This window comes from Camelina sativa, chromosome 9 (genome assembly GCF_030686135.1).
Source record: "Camelina sativa cultivar CO46 ecotype springtype chromosome 9, ASM3068613v1".
Lineage (NCBI taxonomy): Eukaryota > Viridiplantae > Streptophyta > Magnoliopsida > Brassicales > Brassicaceae > Camelina > Camelina sativa.
This window is the reverse complement of record NC_141888.1, coordinates 9026706-9042244: the sequence shown is the minus strand read 5'-3', so window position 1 is coordinate 9042244 and position 15539 is coordinate 9026706. Positions and strand designations below refer to the sequence as shown.

At 38.7% G+C, this 15539-nt stretch overlaps 2 protein-coding genes and 1 pseudogene across 2 annotated transcripts; 1 reads left to right on the top strand and 2 right to left on the bottom strand.

The window, feature by feature from the left end:
- Positions 1–339: 339 nt before the first annotated feature.
- On the bottom strand, positions 340–1349 carry LOC104715129 (putative cysteine-rich repeat secretory protein 13; annotated as a pseudogene).
- A 9005-nt stretch (positions 1350–10354) lies between these two features.
- Positions 10355–12818, bottom strand: LOC104710774 (pentatricopeptide repeat-containing protein At3g29290). Its single transcript, XM_087467450.1, has 2 exons — positions 10821–12818; positions 10355–10735 (listed from the first exon to the last, which is right to left on the bottom strand). Exons 1-2 carry the CDS (start codon positions 12348–12350, stop codon positions 10565–10567), a joined length of 1701 nt encoding a protein of 566 aa, XP_087323576.1. The 5' UTR covers positions 12351–12818; the 3' UTR covers positions 10355–10564.
- Positions 12734–14361, top strand: LOC104710773 (uncharacterized). Its single transcript, XM_010427427.3, has 6 exons — positions 12734–12856; positions 12938–13090; positions 13415–13488; positions 13588–13667; positions 13805–13956; positions 14051–14361. Exons 1-6 carry the CDS (start codon positions 12853–12855, stop codon positions 14116–14118), a joined length of 531 nt encoding a protein of 176 aa, XP_010425729.1. The 5' UTR covers positions 12734–12852; the 3' UTR covers positions 14119–14361.
- Positions 14362–15539: the final 1178 nt, after the last annotated feature.

Here is a 15539-nt window from a genome sequence, read left to right as displayed (position 1 = left end):
TATTTGCATGCGTAAGACATTTTATAAAATCCGACAATGTCAATGTCCGCGAACTATAATAACCGTGGAGTGTAACTATCACATAGAAGCTAATAACAACATAAAACACGCATACGACGTAAAGAAATGTTAAAAGAAGTCTCCATACCATAAATACTGTTTCTCCTGTGTGTTTTATATTTCTTTTAAGAAAAGAGAAGAAAAAAACATGCAAACGTAAAAGGAGAACATTTTTGATTCGCCCATTGCACTAAGTTAAACACACTTCGAATTGAACTGTATATATTAGGAGAGACAGTGAGAGGTAGAGAGAAATGGAGCTGAAATCTAAAAGTTGTCTTACCTTCTAAGAAAAGGGTAAAGCTCATACCTTAAGCTACAACTCCTACCCAAAACTCTCCCTCCTTGTCTATGGTCGAAGTAGAACCTTACATACGTTCCGGTAATCTATTCTAGACACACATGGCAACTGTTCGGCGTTAAGTCTAGCGCACACTGCACCATTGCATACATCTTATTTTTCCCTATTCTCGTCTCCCCCACAGCGTACGAATCGTTTCTTTCACTTCTATCCTTGGTGGCTCCCAGCAATAGCTTGTGGAAGAGATCCCTCCTTTTATTTTTAAACCGATCCGGATCGCTGCTCACATTCTTTTGGTTGGTCATATTGAAAAAACTATCGTAACGGATCCTCCCCTCGGTATTGACGGTAGAAATCTCCAAAACACACTGGTCGTACCATATTATTGCTCCTCTGTTTCCCGGACATCTCTCACGAAGCTGTCATATATATACAATTATATAGAAACCGATCAATAACAACATTGCATGGAATAATCTCCATTTAACATATAGCCTTCAATTGTGTTATCAGGTTTATCAATTAAATCACATTAGAAGAATTGTTCATCTTTTATATATTTATCTGCAAGATTGAACGTGCATTCATAAATGCATGGAAATATGTGACTTGTAAATTTGTAATATATTGAAGTGAAAGTTACCCCAGAGAGGGCTGTGTGGAGGCAGGAGTGGCACTTGGACCCGTAAGAGTCACCGCGGCACTGGAGCAAAACGAAGACAATGTTGGAATCCTTACTAACTTTGTAAGCTTCAACATTAGAGTTGTAGGTGTAACCGTAGCGAAGATGGAGGGGAGTGATGTTACGGATGACTTGGTTAAGATTCTTCTCAAACGTACTTCCTGGCCTGTATGTCAATTGGGTGTTGTTGCATTGGTGATGCAAATACTCATTGGTAACGTTCTGGGAAGAAACGATGCGTATAAGGAGGAGTTGTATGGCCACCACGGCCAAGATAGGCACCCACCCAAAAATATTTGAAGACATTGGTTTGGGTGTCTTGATATTTTCCTGGACAAGTGTTTTCTTTTTGTATCCCTAATACTCTTTTGTCCTTTTTTTATTATTATAAGACGAAGAATCGTTGAGGAGTTAAAATGTTAGTATAGGATACTTACGATGAGAGGATGTTAATAACATCATGTTATGTTAGATCTTGAGTGGAGCTGAAATATGTTAAGACACTACAAGAAAATGATTGATTTCCTACCGTAGAAATCGAAGGAAATTAGTAAGAAACAACGATTTCTTACCATTTTCCTACGAAAAAACGAAAGAGGAAATAGCCCGAAGAAAATCAAAATTAGTGAAAATTTGGAAGGAAATATCTTTCAAAATTCCTACGAAACTACTTTCGAAGGAAATCTCGTAGGAGAAAAGAAAGAACAATGAAAGACAGTTTCGTCAATTTTCCTTCGAAATATTCAAAAGAAACTGTTTCCTTCGATTTTCCTTCTAATTATTTCCTTCAGTTTTCCTTCGAAATATTTCACTCCAGATTCCTTCAAAAATTTAATTCTATTTTCCTACCACAACTTCATTCTTTTTTCCTACCAAAACTTTATTCTATTTTTCTAGATTAAATCCCCCAATTAATTTTCCTCGTTTCCAATAAGTTTTGCATTTTTATAAATTCAAAATTGATTAACAATTGAAGGAATACATAATCCCAAATACAGTTTTATCTTTTAAGATCCATACAATTTTAACTATATATATATATATATATTAAAATTAATACCCCTTAATGGGCTAGGGCTGGACCGATTACAATGAGGACACAGTTATAAAATGGAAGCAATCGGAAATACTCCCCGGAATCATATCGGAGGCTCGGATCTTGCTGTATAACCGGAAGCAGAGACTCAGGGCATTAGCTCCAGCGGATTCAAGGACCAAAGCTTTGCGGCAGACACAGCGGCTTGGAAAGACCCGGCGAGAGAATCCAGTTCCCGCCGTTGAGATCTCACCGCCGACCCACCAAACCTGCTACAGTATGAAACGATCTTATCTGCCACCGTCTCTAGCAATAGACCGCTCTCGTCTTCCACCAAACACCAAATATTCAATACTTCAATAGACCCTCAATCAGTCATTTTTTTATCAGATCCAAATCTGAAACACAAACAAAAACACAGAAACATCAAATATAAAATCGATCAATTCCATCAACTCAAAGAAATGAAAAAACCAAACAAAACTAAGGTAATAGATTGAAATCGTGGCATTGAGCGAACCCACAGCTGTAGAGGATCGAAATAAGGTGGTGAACGGCAGCGGAAGCTTCGAGATATGATGGTGGTGAACGACAGCTAGAAAGATACTGGTGAATTCTTTGTTATCATCATCTCGTTTGTCACAAGATTGAAATTGACGACATGAGTCTGTATTTCAAAAAAAAAAGTAAAGAACTTGTGTTTCATCGGTGGAGTAGAAGAGACATAGGAGAAGAAGAGAAAAGGAAGAAGAAGATATAGGCCGTTGGATTTAAAATATCAATGGTGGACAGTGCAATCCTTGTTTCAGTATATTAGCCAATAAGAAGCTTTCACTAATTACTGTATTAATGTGTAAGAAAGCCATAATTATAGGAATTTTAATGGAAACCAGTATATTTGTTCTAAAATTTTATTTTGAAAATAATCTTCTAATATCTGACTAAAATAAATAAATTCTTGGGTTAGTGTTTTAGGATTAAGAAAATGACTTTATTTAAAACTTTAAGGGTTAAGTTTGAAAAAGTTTATTGATTTATTTTGTAATTTATAGGTAGTAGAGATTTAAATTTATAAGTAAATAGATAAAAAAATATTTTGTAAATGTAAACTCAATATATATATATATAAATGATTTTAAATTTATAAGTAAATGAATTAAATAAATAAAACCTACAATTTTCCTACGACTAACTATTTTGAAGTAAGTTGTTAGAAAACATTTCTTCAATTAGTAGGAATTTGGTAGGAAACATATTTCGTAAAAAATTGGAAGGAAAACGTTTCTACGAGTTTCCTACTAAATATCTTCAGTATATTTTTCGTAGGAAATTAGAAAGAAATATTCCTACCAAATTCCTAACCCCTCTTTTCCTATTTAATTCGTTCCATTTTCCTTCAAAATTTTCTACGATGTTATGTTTTGAAAGAATTTTGTAGAAAATTTCCTACAAATTTCTTACGATTAAATTTCGTAGGAATTTTCCTCTCAATTTCCTTCGACAACTGTTTTTCGTAAAATAATTGTAAGTTTTTGGTAGGAAATTTGTCTTACCAAAATTTTGGTAGGAAATTTAGTAGGATTTCAGCATGTTTTCTTGTAGTGAGAACACAACATTGTTCTATATTAGGCTGTAAGAGAGAAGAGAGGAGTTTGACAATGAGACTTGGTATTTGCACCGAGATGAGAGGACCGATGAAACGGTCAAAGTTCGAATGTGTGCATAATTTAAATTTCTGAGTCACATGACACGAACGGTGTCAACCTGAAATGAAGGTAGTATTAGTTTCTTACATAGTTACATATGTAATGACAAGAGTCTTTTTTTTTCTTTCATAGTAGATAGAATTCCATCGAAAAATTAAAAGTGATTAAAATCTCAAATTGTGGACTTGGGGAAATATTCTTGGATGATAAAAGTGGATTGGTGTACCATCACATAGAAACTAAAAATAACATAAACTGAACTCTATAGAAACATAAACTTGGGTGATCATGCAATGATACTCAATAATGACAATTTCATGCAATTAGTTAGATTGCTCTACATCTCAATTCCACTGATCAGTTTTTGTTAGTATTTAAAAAAGTTTTGGGATATATGAGCACAAATGAAGAAAAGTGAGCTTTTAGTACAATGTCATACCACCATAAGTTTTTGACTAGTTGAAGACCTCCCCAAACATCAAATAAAACGTTATTGGTGTTGTAGGAGACTTAGGAGTTAACCATCTTTCATTTTCAAGTGGAATCAGACCAAAATGTGAAGCGAAACAGAAGTTATGCTCGTTTGAAGAAGACCATGTCCAATTGTACCCTAATCGAAGCCAGCGCGGCAAAATCCTGAATCACCATAGCCAGCATTCATTTCCCAGACTCTTCCTCATGTACGTGTGATGAACTGAGGGCTGAGAAGAACTGCTCAAACAAGATAATTCGAAAATGTCCAAGGCCATGAGCTGAGAGCTCTCGAGGTGCGAGTTGGGAGCCCTCTTTATGACGAGATGAGATCTGCCTAAGTGACAACTGACAAGCTGAGAGCTACTTAAATGACAAGCTGATTGCTAACAACAGCTCAAATAGGATCAAGTTAAAAACTGCCCGAACGACTATGTGGGACTTGGGACTTGGGAGCTGTCTAAATGATGGACTAAGAGGTGAGAACTACTAATACGAGATTGAGTTTTACTTCTGATTCCGCATTATTAGGTACATATAACACTTGCTGGTCCCTATTATATTACTCAATCACAGAAGTTCAAAAACATGCTGGTCCCTATTATAGCGAAGGAGTGTCAGTTGTGGCGGAAATGACTTGGTTAATGGTTGTTGTAGTTGAAACGGTGGCAGAGATGGCAGTGGGGATGGGGAAGTTGAGTAGAGTTTGGCTTGGAGGACTAAGACTAAGCTTAAAACCATGACACTTTATTACTATTCTCAATGTGGTGGCTACCATTATTATTGTTGTAAAACACTGGATTGTGGACTCCATAACCAAGCCCATACTCGGTCCACAAGTGTTCAAGACTTTAGGCCCATTCGGCCAAGGCCTTTTGGCCATAACTTATTCTTAGTCGGATTATGTTTTATCCTTGTACTCTACTATATATATATGTGTAACCTCAAGTTTGATCAATAATAAGAACAAGAGATTTAATCCCTAAACTCTCTAGTTTACAACACGTTATCAGTACGATAGCCTCTAACCCTAAAACTCTAAAGGCAGCCGCCGATTCATCCCTCTCTTCCAAAACCCTAAACCGCCTTTGTTCTTCCTCCTTCTTCGAGACTCATCTTCTTTGTCTCGGAGATCTCTTGGTGATTCACGAGCATCCTTTAGCTCGTGATCAAGTTCTACCATAAATCCGATCGAGGTTCGTGGTTCGCGGTTCGGGGGTGAGTTCGAGTGCGAGCAGTACAAGGAGCTGTTCGCGGGAAGCTGTTCGAGTGCACTGATGAAACTGAGTGCACTGACAAGAAAAAGAATAAGTGCATCCAGCATATGCATCATCATATGGCTGAGAGTCTCAAAAATCAGTACCTCTTCATAGAAGATCCTCTCGCCCTTTGGACACAGCTTAAACGCCGATACGGACACCAAAAGACGGTGCTCCTACCAAAGGCCGAGTTCGATTGGAAGAACCTAAGGATCCAGGATTACAAATCCGTGGATGAGTATAACTCTGAGCTTTTTAGGATTGTCTCACTCCATAGGTTGTGTGGTACTGAAGTGACAGAAAAGGAGCTGGTAGAAAAGACATTGTCTACCTTCAGCCCTAATAACATGGTCCTTCAGCAACAATATTGGCATCAAGGTTTTGCTGACTATGGGGAACTCATTGAATGTTTACTGCTAGCTGAGCAGAACAATGAGTTGTTGCTGATGAACAGTGCGATGAGACCTCCTGGTACATCCCCATTACCAGAAGCGCACAAGGTTGATTTGGGAAAGAAAAATGCAGTAGAGCCTAAAGAGCTTAAGGAGCCTAAAGAGACCAACTATGTCCACAGAGAAAGACACTACGGCCATGGCCGTGGTGGCAGAGGACGTGGTGGTCGAGGAGGCCAAGCTAGCCATGGAGGCCGCGGACGTGGTGGTAAGGGCCGTGGGTCCTTTAAACCACACACCAAGGCCAAATCGGTTTGCCATCGATGTGGTATGTCAAACCACTAGGCCAAGAACTGCAGAACACTCAAACATCTCATTGATGCATATCAAGAAGTCTTGAAGAAGAATCCAGAAGCAAATTATGTGCATATTGATGATGAAGGAGACTTCGATCATGAGAAGGATGACTTACTAGACTATGAGACTTCTGATTGCCTTAAGAATGATGATTGAATTTCGTTTTGATTTTTGGTTTAATTCTATGCTTTTATGCTTTGATTTCCTTCTATGTATTGGATAATTATTTTGATTTAAATGCAATGGATTTTATTTGATATGATTGTCTTGTTAAAACATAAAGTTATTATCCTATTTATAGAAATGGCCGAGAACATGAGTGTACTAGTGGTGGACAGTGGATCCAGCCACACCATATTAAAAGACAAGAGATATTTCATAAATCTTATAATGAAAAGTGCAAATGTTAGTACAATTACGGGTATAGCAAGCTTAATAGAAGACTACGGCCAGGCTCACATATTGTTGCCTAATGGCACACATATTAAACTAAGTGATGCCTTATACTCACCCAGCTCTAAGAGAAGCTTATTGAGCTTTAAAGATATAAGATTGAATGGTTATCATGTTGAAACCAAGGGTGAAGGAAATAAAGAATTCCTATACATTACAGAAATTGTAAAAGGACATAAGAAGGTCTTAGAGACTATACCTGCACTAGCCATTGGTTTATACCATGCTAAGATTAACATGATAGAAGCTAACTTGGCAAAGAACAAAATGTTCAATGAACAATTCACTCTATGGCATGACCGGCTTGGCCATCCGGGTTCGAACATGATGCGTAAATTGATTAAGAGTTCGAATGGGCACAATCTTAAAGAGAGAAAAGTTTTCCCTAAAAATCTCACTTGTGTAGCATTTGCACAAGGGAAACTTATCATAAGACCATCACCAGTAAAAGTCACAAGAGAGACTTTAAATTTTCTGGAAATGATACAAGGTGATATATGTGGACCAATATACCCACCATGTGGGACATTTAGATATTTCATGGTGATGATAGATGCATCAACCAGATGGTCACACGTTTGCTTGTTATCCACAAGGAACCTAGCATTTGCTAGGCTGTTAGCTCAAATCATAAGATTAAGAGCACATTTTCCAGATTTTCCACTTAAGACTATACATCTAGATAATGCTGGTGAATTTACATCCTAAGCGTTTAATGATTACTGTATGTCCATGGGTGTGAGTGTGGAACATCATGTGGCACATGTCCATACACAAAACGGATTAGCTGAATCCTTCATTAAACGAATACAATTGATAGCTCGACCATTGTTAATGCGATCGAAGCTTCCTGTGTCGGCTTGGGGACACGTGGTCTTACATGCAGCAGAACTTATACGCATCAGGCCATCTAGTGAACACAAATATTCACCATCCCAACTATTATCGGGTCAAGAGACAGACTTATCCCATCTCAAAACATTTGATTGTGCCGTTTATGTACCTATTGCTCCACCACAGAGAACTAAGATGGGACCTCAAAGGAGGATGGGAATATATGTTGGATATGAGTCTCCCACTATTATAAAGTATCTTGAGCCAACTACAGGAGATTTATTTAAGGCGAGATACGCGGATTGCAACTTTGTTGAATCCGAATTCTCTATGTTAGGAGGAGAGACTAGCAAGCTGGTCAAGGAATTAACATGGAATCAAACATCCTTAAATTGGCAAGATCCTCAAACTCTAGCATGTGATGCAGAGGTTCAAAAGATTATACATTTACAACAGCTAGCTAATCAATTGCCAGATTCCTTTGCTGACCCAAAGAGAGTAACAAAATTGTACATACCAGCTTGCAATGCACCAGTACGTATTGATGTTCAGAAGGAACACAATAATCAAGTTGCTACAGAGTCTAAGCCACGTTTGAAACGAGGTAGACCATTAGGTTCCAAAGACAAGAACCCTCGGAAAACCAAAGGTGCAAAACAGACCGAGGTTAAGGGAATTATAGAAAACACAGACATTACCGCGGAAACTCCTAAGGTACCAGGTGAGGTTCAGGATGCTGAATCTCAAGAGCCTGAAGGAATTGATAATAATGAAATCTCAATCAATTATATAATGTCTGGAATACAATGGAACCGAAAAGATGTCGACATTGATGATATATTTGCATAAAAGGTAGCACTTGAGACAAATGAGGATCATGAACCCACATCCATATTAGAGTGCATTCAAAGCAAAGATTGGCTTAAATGGAAAGAAGCTATTGATGTGGAGTTAAACTCTTTGAAGAGGAGAAGTGTGTTTGGTCCGATCTTAAGGATAACACCTGAAATTAAACCAGTTGGACATAAGTGGGTCTTTATAAGGAAGAGAAATGAGAACAATGAAATTGTGAGATATAAAGCACGGCTTGTAGCACAAGGATTCTCTCAAATACCAGGAATAGATTATGAGGAGACATACTCCCCTGTGATGGATGCAACGACTTTTAGATATCTAATAAGTCTGGCTGTAAGAAAAAAACTGGATTTGCGGTTAATGGATGTTGTAACTACATACTTATATGGTCCACTGGATAATGAGATTTATATGAGATTACCAGAGGGTATTGAACTCAAAGATAAGAGTGGTTCTCGAGAACAGTACTGCATAAGGCTAGACAAATCGCTTTATGGACTGAAACAGAGTGGTCGAATGTGGTATAACCGACTAAGTGAATATTTAGCTAAGAAAGGCTATAAGAATGATCCAATCAGTCCATGTATATTCATAAAGAAGTTTGCAAACAAAGGATTTGTAATAATAGCAGTCTATGTGGATGATTTAAACATCCTTGGAATCTTTGGGGAAATCGCCCAAACTATAGAATATCTCAAGAAAGAATTCGAGATGAAATACCTAGGCAAGACAAAATTCTGTTTGGGATTGCAGCTTGAGTACAGAAACAATGGGATCCTTGTGCACCAAAAGGCATATATAGAAAAGGTACTCAAGATGCTTAATATGGACCAAGCTCACTCATTGACTAGCCCAATGGTTGTGAGAAGTATTGAAGTAAGTAAAGATCCATTTGCTCCTAAGAAGGACAATGAAGAAATCCTTGGTCCAGAAGTGCCTTACCTCAGTGCTATAGGAGCATTAATGTTCTTGGCTAGCCACACTAGACCAGACATATGTTTTTCCGTGAATCTCCTAGCAAGATATAGTTCTTGTCCGACTATAAGGCACTGGAATGGTATTAAACATGTTCTGCGTTACCTACAGGGAACGACAGACTTTGGTTTATATTATACTAACTATAACAAAGAAGGTTTAGTTGGTTTTGCTGATGCAGGTTATCTATCCGATCCACACAATGGTAAGTCACAAACAGGTTATGTGTTTACACACGGTGGTACTGCGATCTCTTGGCGTTCCATGAAACAAACTCTTGTGGCCACATCATCAAATCACGCGGAGATCCTAGCCATTCATGAAGCCAGCCGTGAGTGTGTTTGGTTGAGATCAATGACTCAACACATGCGGACCGATAGTGGATTAGAAGACAACAAGGAAGCAACTGTCATCTATGAAGACAATACAGCCTGCATCGCACAGCTCAAGGAAGGTTACATCGAGGGAGATCGGACGAAGCACATACTGCCAAAGTTCTTCTTCACACATGAACTTAGAGTGATGCAAGTTCAGTCATGCGACAACTCAGCCGATCTCTTCACCAAGGCATTACCGACAACAACATTCAAGAAGCCCACGCACCAGATTGGAATGCGAAGACTTAAGGACTTAGAGTGATGCTTGGAACAGGGGGAGCAATGTGTGCTGTACTCTTTTTCCTTCACCAAGGTTTTGTCCCAATGGGTTTTCCTGGTAAGGTTATAATGAGGCAGCATCCCCAAGCACATTGCATAGATCCCTTCCTCGCACTTGCATGGTTATGTCATCCAAGGGGGAGTGTTGTAAAAGACTGGATTGTGGACTCCATAACCAAGCCCATACTCAGTCCACAAGTGTTCAAGACTTTAGGCCCATTCGGCCAAGGCCTTTCGGCCATAACTTATTCTTAGTCGGATTATATTTTATCCTTGTACTCTACTATATATATATGTGTAACCTCAAGTTTGATCAATAATAAGAACAAGAGATTTAATCCCTAAACTCTCTAGTTTACAACAATTACCTGTTTGTGACTAAAGTAAAGTTATTTGTTTCTTGAAATAGATAGAATCTCTCAACCCATCTCTCATGATTTTATACCCAATTACCTTACCGAACAAACCAAACGAGTATGAGTAGTGCAATGCTAAAAAGTATGAGTAGAACATAAAGCATTATAACCTTATCTTTGGTGTTTCTTTAAGTTCTGTAACATCATAGCTCGGGTTTTGCCATCCGGTTCTAAACCCATCTCTCTCATTTTGACATATAACTCTTTTGCAAACTTGAACTCGCGTCTTAAACACATCCCATGTATAGCTGCGTTGTAAAGCGACACATCAGGTTCCACTTTCTGTTCAATACACCAAACAACATTAGATAAACCTCTTCTAAATCAGCATACATTTGAGTAGCAAAGACAAAGACACAACTCGTACCTCTAGAATATCTTCCACTTCGTTCCAAAGGGAACCCCAAATACAACTCCTTACAAGCGACAGATAAGTAAACGTGTTTGGCTTACAATCCCTTTGAGCCATGTGCTGATATACTAGCAATGCAACTTTCGATTTCCTTGATTTCTCGCAAGTGCTTATCACCAGATTATATGATGAAGTTGAAACTGTCAACCCTGAACCTTCCATTTCATACAAAAGCTTCACAGCTTTCTCCCAATAACCAAGCTTTTGGCATGAAACCATAGCTGTGTTGTACAAATATTCATTCAGACAACACAGGTTTTCGCTTCTTACCATATCAAACAGCTGAAGAACATCCTCATATCGGTTTGCTTTGTATAAAGCCGTGAGCAGTGCATTCCATGTGTACTCGTCCGCTTTATGCCCCAAAGATTTTGCAACACTGTAAACCTTAAACACCAATCCGACTTTGCCCGCCTTTCCCAGCGAATTTATCAAACTATTGCACGCTACGAGATTAGGCTTCATCCGTTTCTTTAACATACTCTGAAATATCTTTAGGGCCAAGTCCCAGTTTTCCTCCTTTGTACACGCGCTTATCATCGCATACATTGCATCCTCTCTCGCAGATATGTTATTGTAAACCATCTCATCATATGCATCAAGGGCCAATTCGCTTCTCCCGCACCGAACAAAAATGCTAACAAGCAGAGAATATGTAATCTCTGTTCCAATATGACCATCACCTTTCATAACTCTCCATATTCTCTCAGTCTCACACACATTATTGATCCGTCCACATAGAGAAATGGCGGTGTTGTATAGAATCACATCAAAACAACTCTTATGTTTCGGATCCCTTTCTAGTTCTTTAAACATTCTTAGTGCAGAATCACAACCCTTAACCTCTGCAACAGCTTTCAACATCAAGCTATACGTGTGCCCTGTAACATTCTCCTTTTTCCTCATGAACTCAAAGACGGTAAAAGCTTTCTGAATATCTCCATTCCTCAAAAGGCACGAGAGAAAAGAGTTACACGCATGAGCAGTGGGTTGTAAACCCAAGAATCTCATAGAATCAAACAACTCCAGTGCGCTTCTAATTTTATCCAACCTGCTAAGTTTCAGAAGTCTCTTGGATAACATCTCTTCGTTCCTTTCCTCCAGAAAATGTATCCTATTCCTAGCCACTACAGGCTTCTCTTCTAACCCATTTTCAACTAATAAATCGCAACCTCTCTCTCTCAATCCATGTTCAGCCTCCAACTCCGAACCAAAAACCACACTTTCACCGTTGAAAGATGTGTCTAATTCACTACTCACCTTCCTGAAACGCATTCTTGGTGTCGCCATCGAAAAAGACTCCATTTTTACACCAAGACGCCTTTTTTGTTTCGGCTTCATGGTCAATGCAAAGTCCAATGAGTGACTCAAAGACCAATGACCAGTTCTCCAAACACAAATCCTCTTCCCAATTGAATAACATCCACAATCCAATTGATTCAATGTAGCAGTGGTGGAGACAGAACTCAACCAGACATCTCCCATGATAATACAATGAACAGCAAAACGCAACAATCTAGTAATCTACACCTCCAAATTTCAACACAGAGCCGAGAGAACATACTCTTTCAGCATAACTCAGAACGAAAGCTAGCAAACCAGTTTCTAATTCAGCAAAAAGTCGACAACTTTACTGAAAATTTCAGTACTAATGAAAGGATTCACAGATTAGGAACACAAAGACGAGCAGCTACGTAATAACCAGTGCCCAAGATAGGAAACCAGACCAAACCAAATACCTGTTCTTTATTCAGCAGAATTGATGAATCAAGCTTGTTCTGGGGATGAGGATTGTGCCAAGGAAGGAGAAGAAGATACAGCAGGGGAGAGAGAGAGAGAGAGAGACAGCGAAACGACGTAGTTTCAAGCTTTGAAAAGAGAAACGACGTCGCTTAAAGGATCTTTAAACACATAGTGGTTGAAAACACCCTAAAGCCGGCCGAACACTTTGGTAGAGAAAAAGAATCGATTTCTCTATCAAGCAACAATGGGTAAAGTTTCTAGCTTTATTCGCAAACTGGTTCTGGGTGTTTTTGAATGATGTTGTGGTAAAGGAAATGGTGTGATTGCAGATGAAGGAAGAGAAGGTGAGATAGAGAAGAAGAAGAATGATGAAAGAGAAGTGAAGGAAGGAGTAGCATCAATAGCTTTGTTGCCATGCGGGTCTATCTCTGGTCATTTCATTCAAATGCCTAGCTCCATCTGTTATGGTCTCCATGGCACTGGTAATTTCAATCTTCTCTTACTAGGGTAAAACAAACCAAAAAAATGGGTCTTTTTTCTTTGTTGGGTTTGATTTTGCTATGCAAAGTTCATGTTACTATTTTGTCTATATCTCGTTAAGCTTGGGTTTGATGATTCAGATTAAAGACTTAAACTTGCACTAGTTACAGACATATTGATTCTATTTACTAGGAGTAGGAATGGTTGAACATGATACAGAACATTGTATGTCAATAGCTTAACTAGTGTGGCTTATTTGCCATTGACACTGGTTGATTTCACTGCATTTTTGTTGTATTATTGATACTTTGTTTCTCTTTCCAAAGAACTGGCTTGTGAGACTGAGTGCAGCCGCGGTGAGGATTATAGGTTGATCAAACTCACTGTCATAGACTACAATGTATGAATTTCTCACTTCCTTTTTTTGCAACTCTTAACGCTTGATTTCCAAAAACCATGGTATTAAAATATGTTCCTCGTTTTCTTCTGGTGAAAAAAGAGTAAGAAGGAGCAAACAGTTGTAGTGGAGTGCAAAGGCCACGATGCTGCTCGTATTAATGATGTTGAGCATGCTCACGGGTAAGTTTTGTATAGATTGTAATTTTTCAGACATTTTGCATAAACTCATAGCTTTCAGACATTTTGGCTTTCAGACATTTTGCATGAGTCTTTTACTGTCTTATGTTTAATGAATATGACTACTTTTCTTTGAATAGTTGGGAGGAAGATGTGATAGGATTAGTGGAACAAAAGCATGGGAAGAAGAAAGTATCCGTTTCATTCGAGTGTGAGACATTGAAGGCAGATAAAGCAGCAGAGGACCATATCAGACAGTTTATGCCCAAATTAGCTGGACTTGACGCCGTTAGTACGTACAACCAACAATTTCTTCTTGTGACATTCTCATTACATTATTTTCTCTTGCTTTGTTGGACCAACACACTGATTTGGGGTTTTTGCAGTTAACATTGGACCAATGAAGATTTCTGGGCTTGATTTTGCTGCAGTGGAAGAGGAACACACAAACTAAGACAGCTTTAACTCCTCTTGCACTTTGTGTATACATCGCCTTTGAATGCTCTTTGAGTCTTTGCTTCATATCGTACAACATATTTAACGGTTTAATCTTAAAGCACAGCACAGTCAAGGATCTAGTTTTAAGGACTTACTGTAGACATTATGAGAACTCAGCTCCGACCTTTCTGCTTTAGAACAGAACTCTTGTTTGTAAAGAAAGAGATTGACAGTAGAATACAGATGAGGTTAGAGACTATATTAAGATATTAGAGAAGAATAAAACTCTGCACTAACTCAATTAGAGTTGTTCAGTTCAGTCAATTCGAACTTGCTTAACACAACTAATTCTAGGAAAGACGATATAAGGTGTTGAGAATCGTAGACCCCGATATAGGTGGATCACATACCCCTATTCCTCTTCTACTTCACAAGTCAGTTTGTATAACATAACCATAACACAGAGATGTAACGAGTTCCCCTCATGTAGAGGGTACATCTCGTGTGGGAACTTTCTCCCACAAATATCCACTATCAATCACTCAAGGTTTACAGTAGTGTTTCATATACAAGCTTAGAGAACTACTAACTACAAAGAAACCTGAAGAAGAAAACACATAATAGATCTAACTTTTCTTCTTCTCCTATCTCTCTGTCTCTGATTCAGCTCTCCCCTCCATGTATAACCCTGAAACACCTCCAGAACCCCAAAGAAGCAGTTCCACCTTCGTCTCTCATCAGAGTGTTCTGAAGACACCTTAGATCTAGACAAAATTATATCCGGCTCTCAGCCCTTCGACCCTAGCCAAGCTTCTGCTCCTTTATCTTGATTCTGCGCACAACTTCAAGCTCCATGAACAACGTCCTGCGCATGCTCTCTGCACTGCGCCCTGCATCTCTACGTCTGCCTTGCACAGCGCCCTGCGTTGTGCCCTACAGCCGCCACCAGCTTTTTTAGTGCATGCTCTTCGGCTTTTTACAGCATGGCGTATCCCTCTTCAACCCTAGCTTCTCTTATATAGTGAAACTCTTAGAGCTTATGTCAGTTTAGTCTTGCAGACCACACAATCCGGATCCTGTATGGGCTTCACATCAATATAGGTCCAGTTCATGGTTCAGACCAAATAAGCCCATATGAAGCAAACATTTACAACATAAGGAATGACAGTTTAATCAAAGACTAAGAGAAGTTGTTCTATCATGCATGTAGAAGGTGGTGTTGATTGCTAGTGAAATCATTTAATACTCAGATAAAGAATTTGCAGAATCAACCCTTTGGACTACCTTTTGAGTCAGTCTTCTTTTGGGTCAGCTCTATTAGTTTGCCTCTTGATTCAACCACTTCAATTAGCTATCATGATTCATGGGTATAAGTATAACTCCAACATTTCTACATACGAGCTCCCACTTTAAACTTCGGAAGTTTTGCACTTCCAC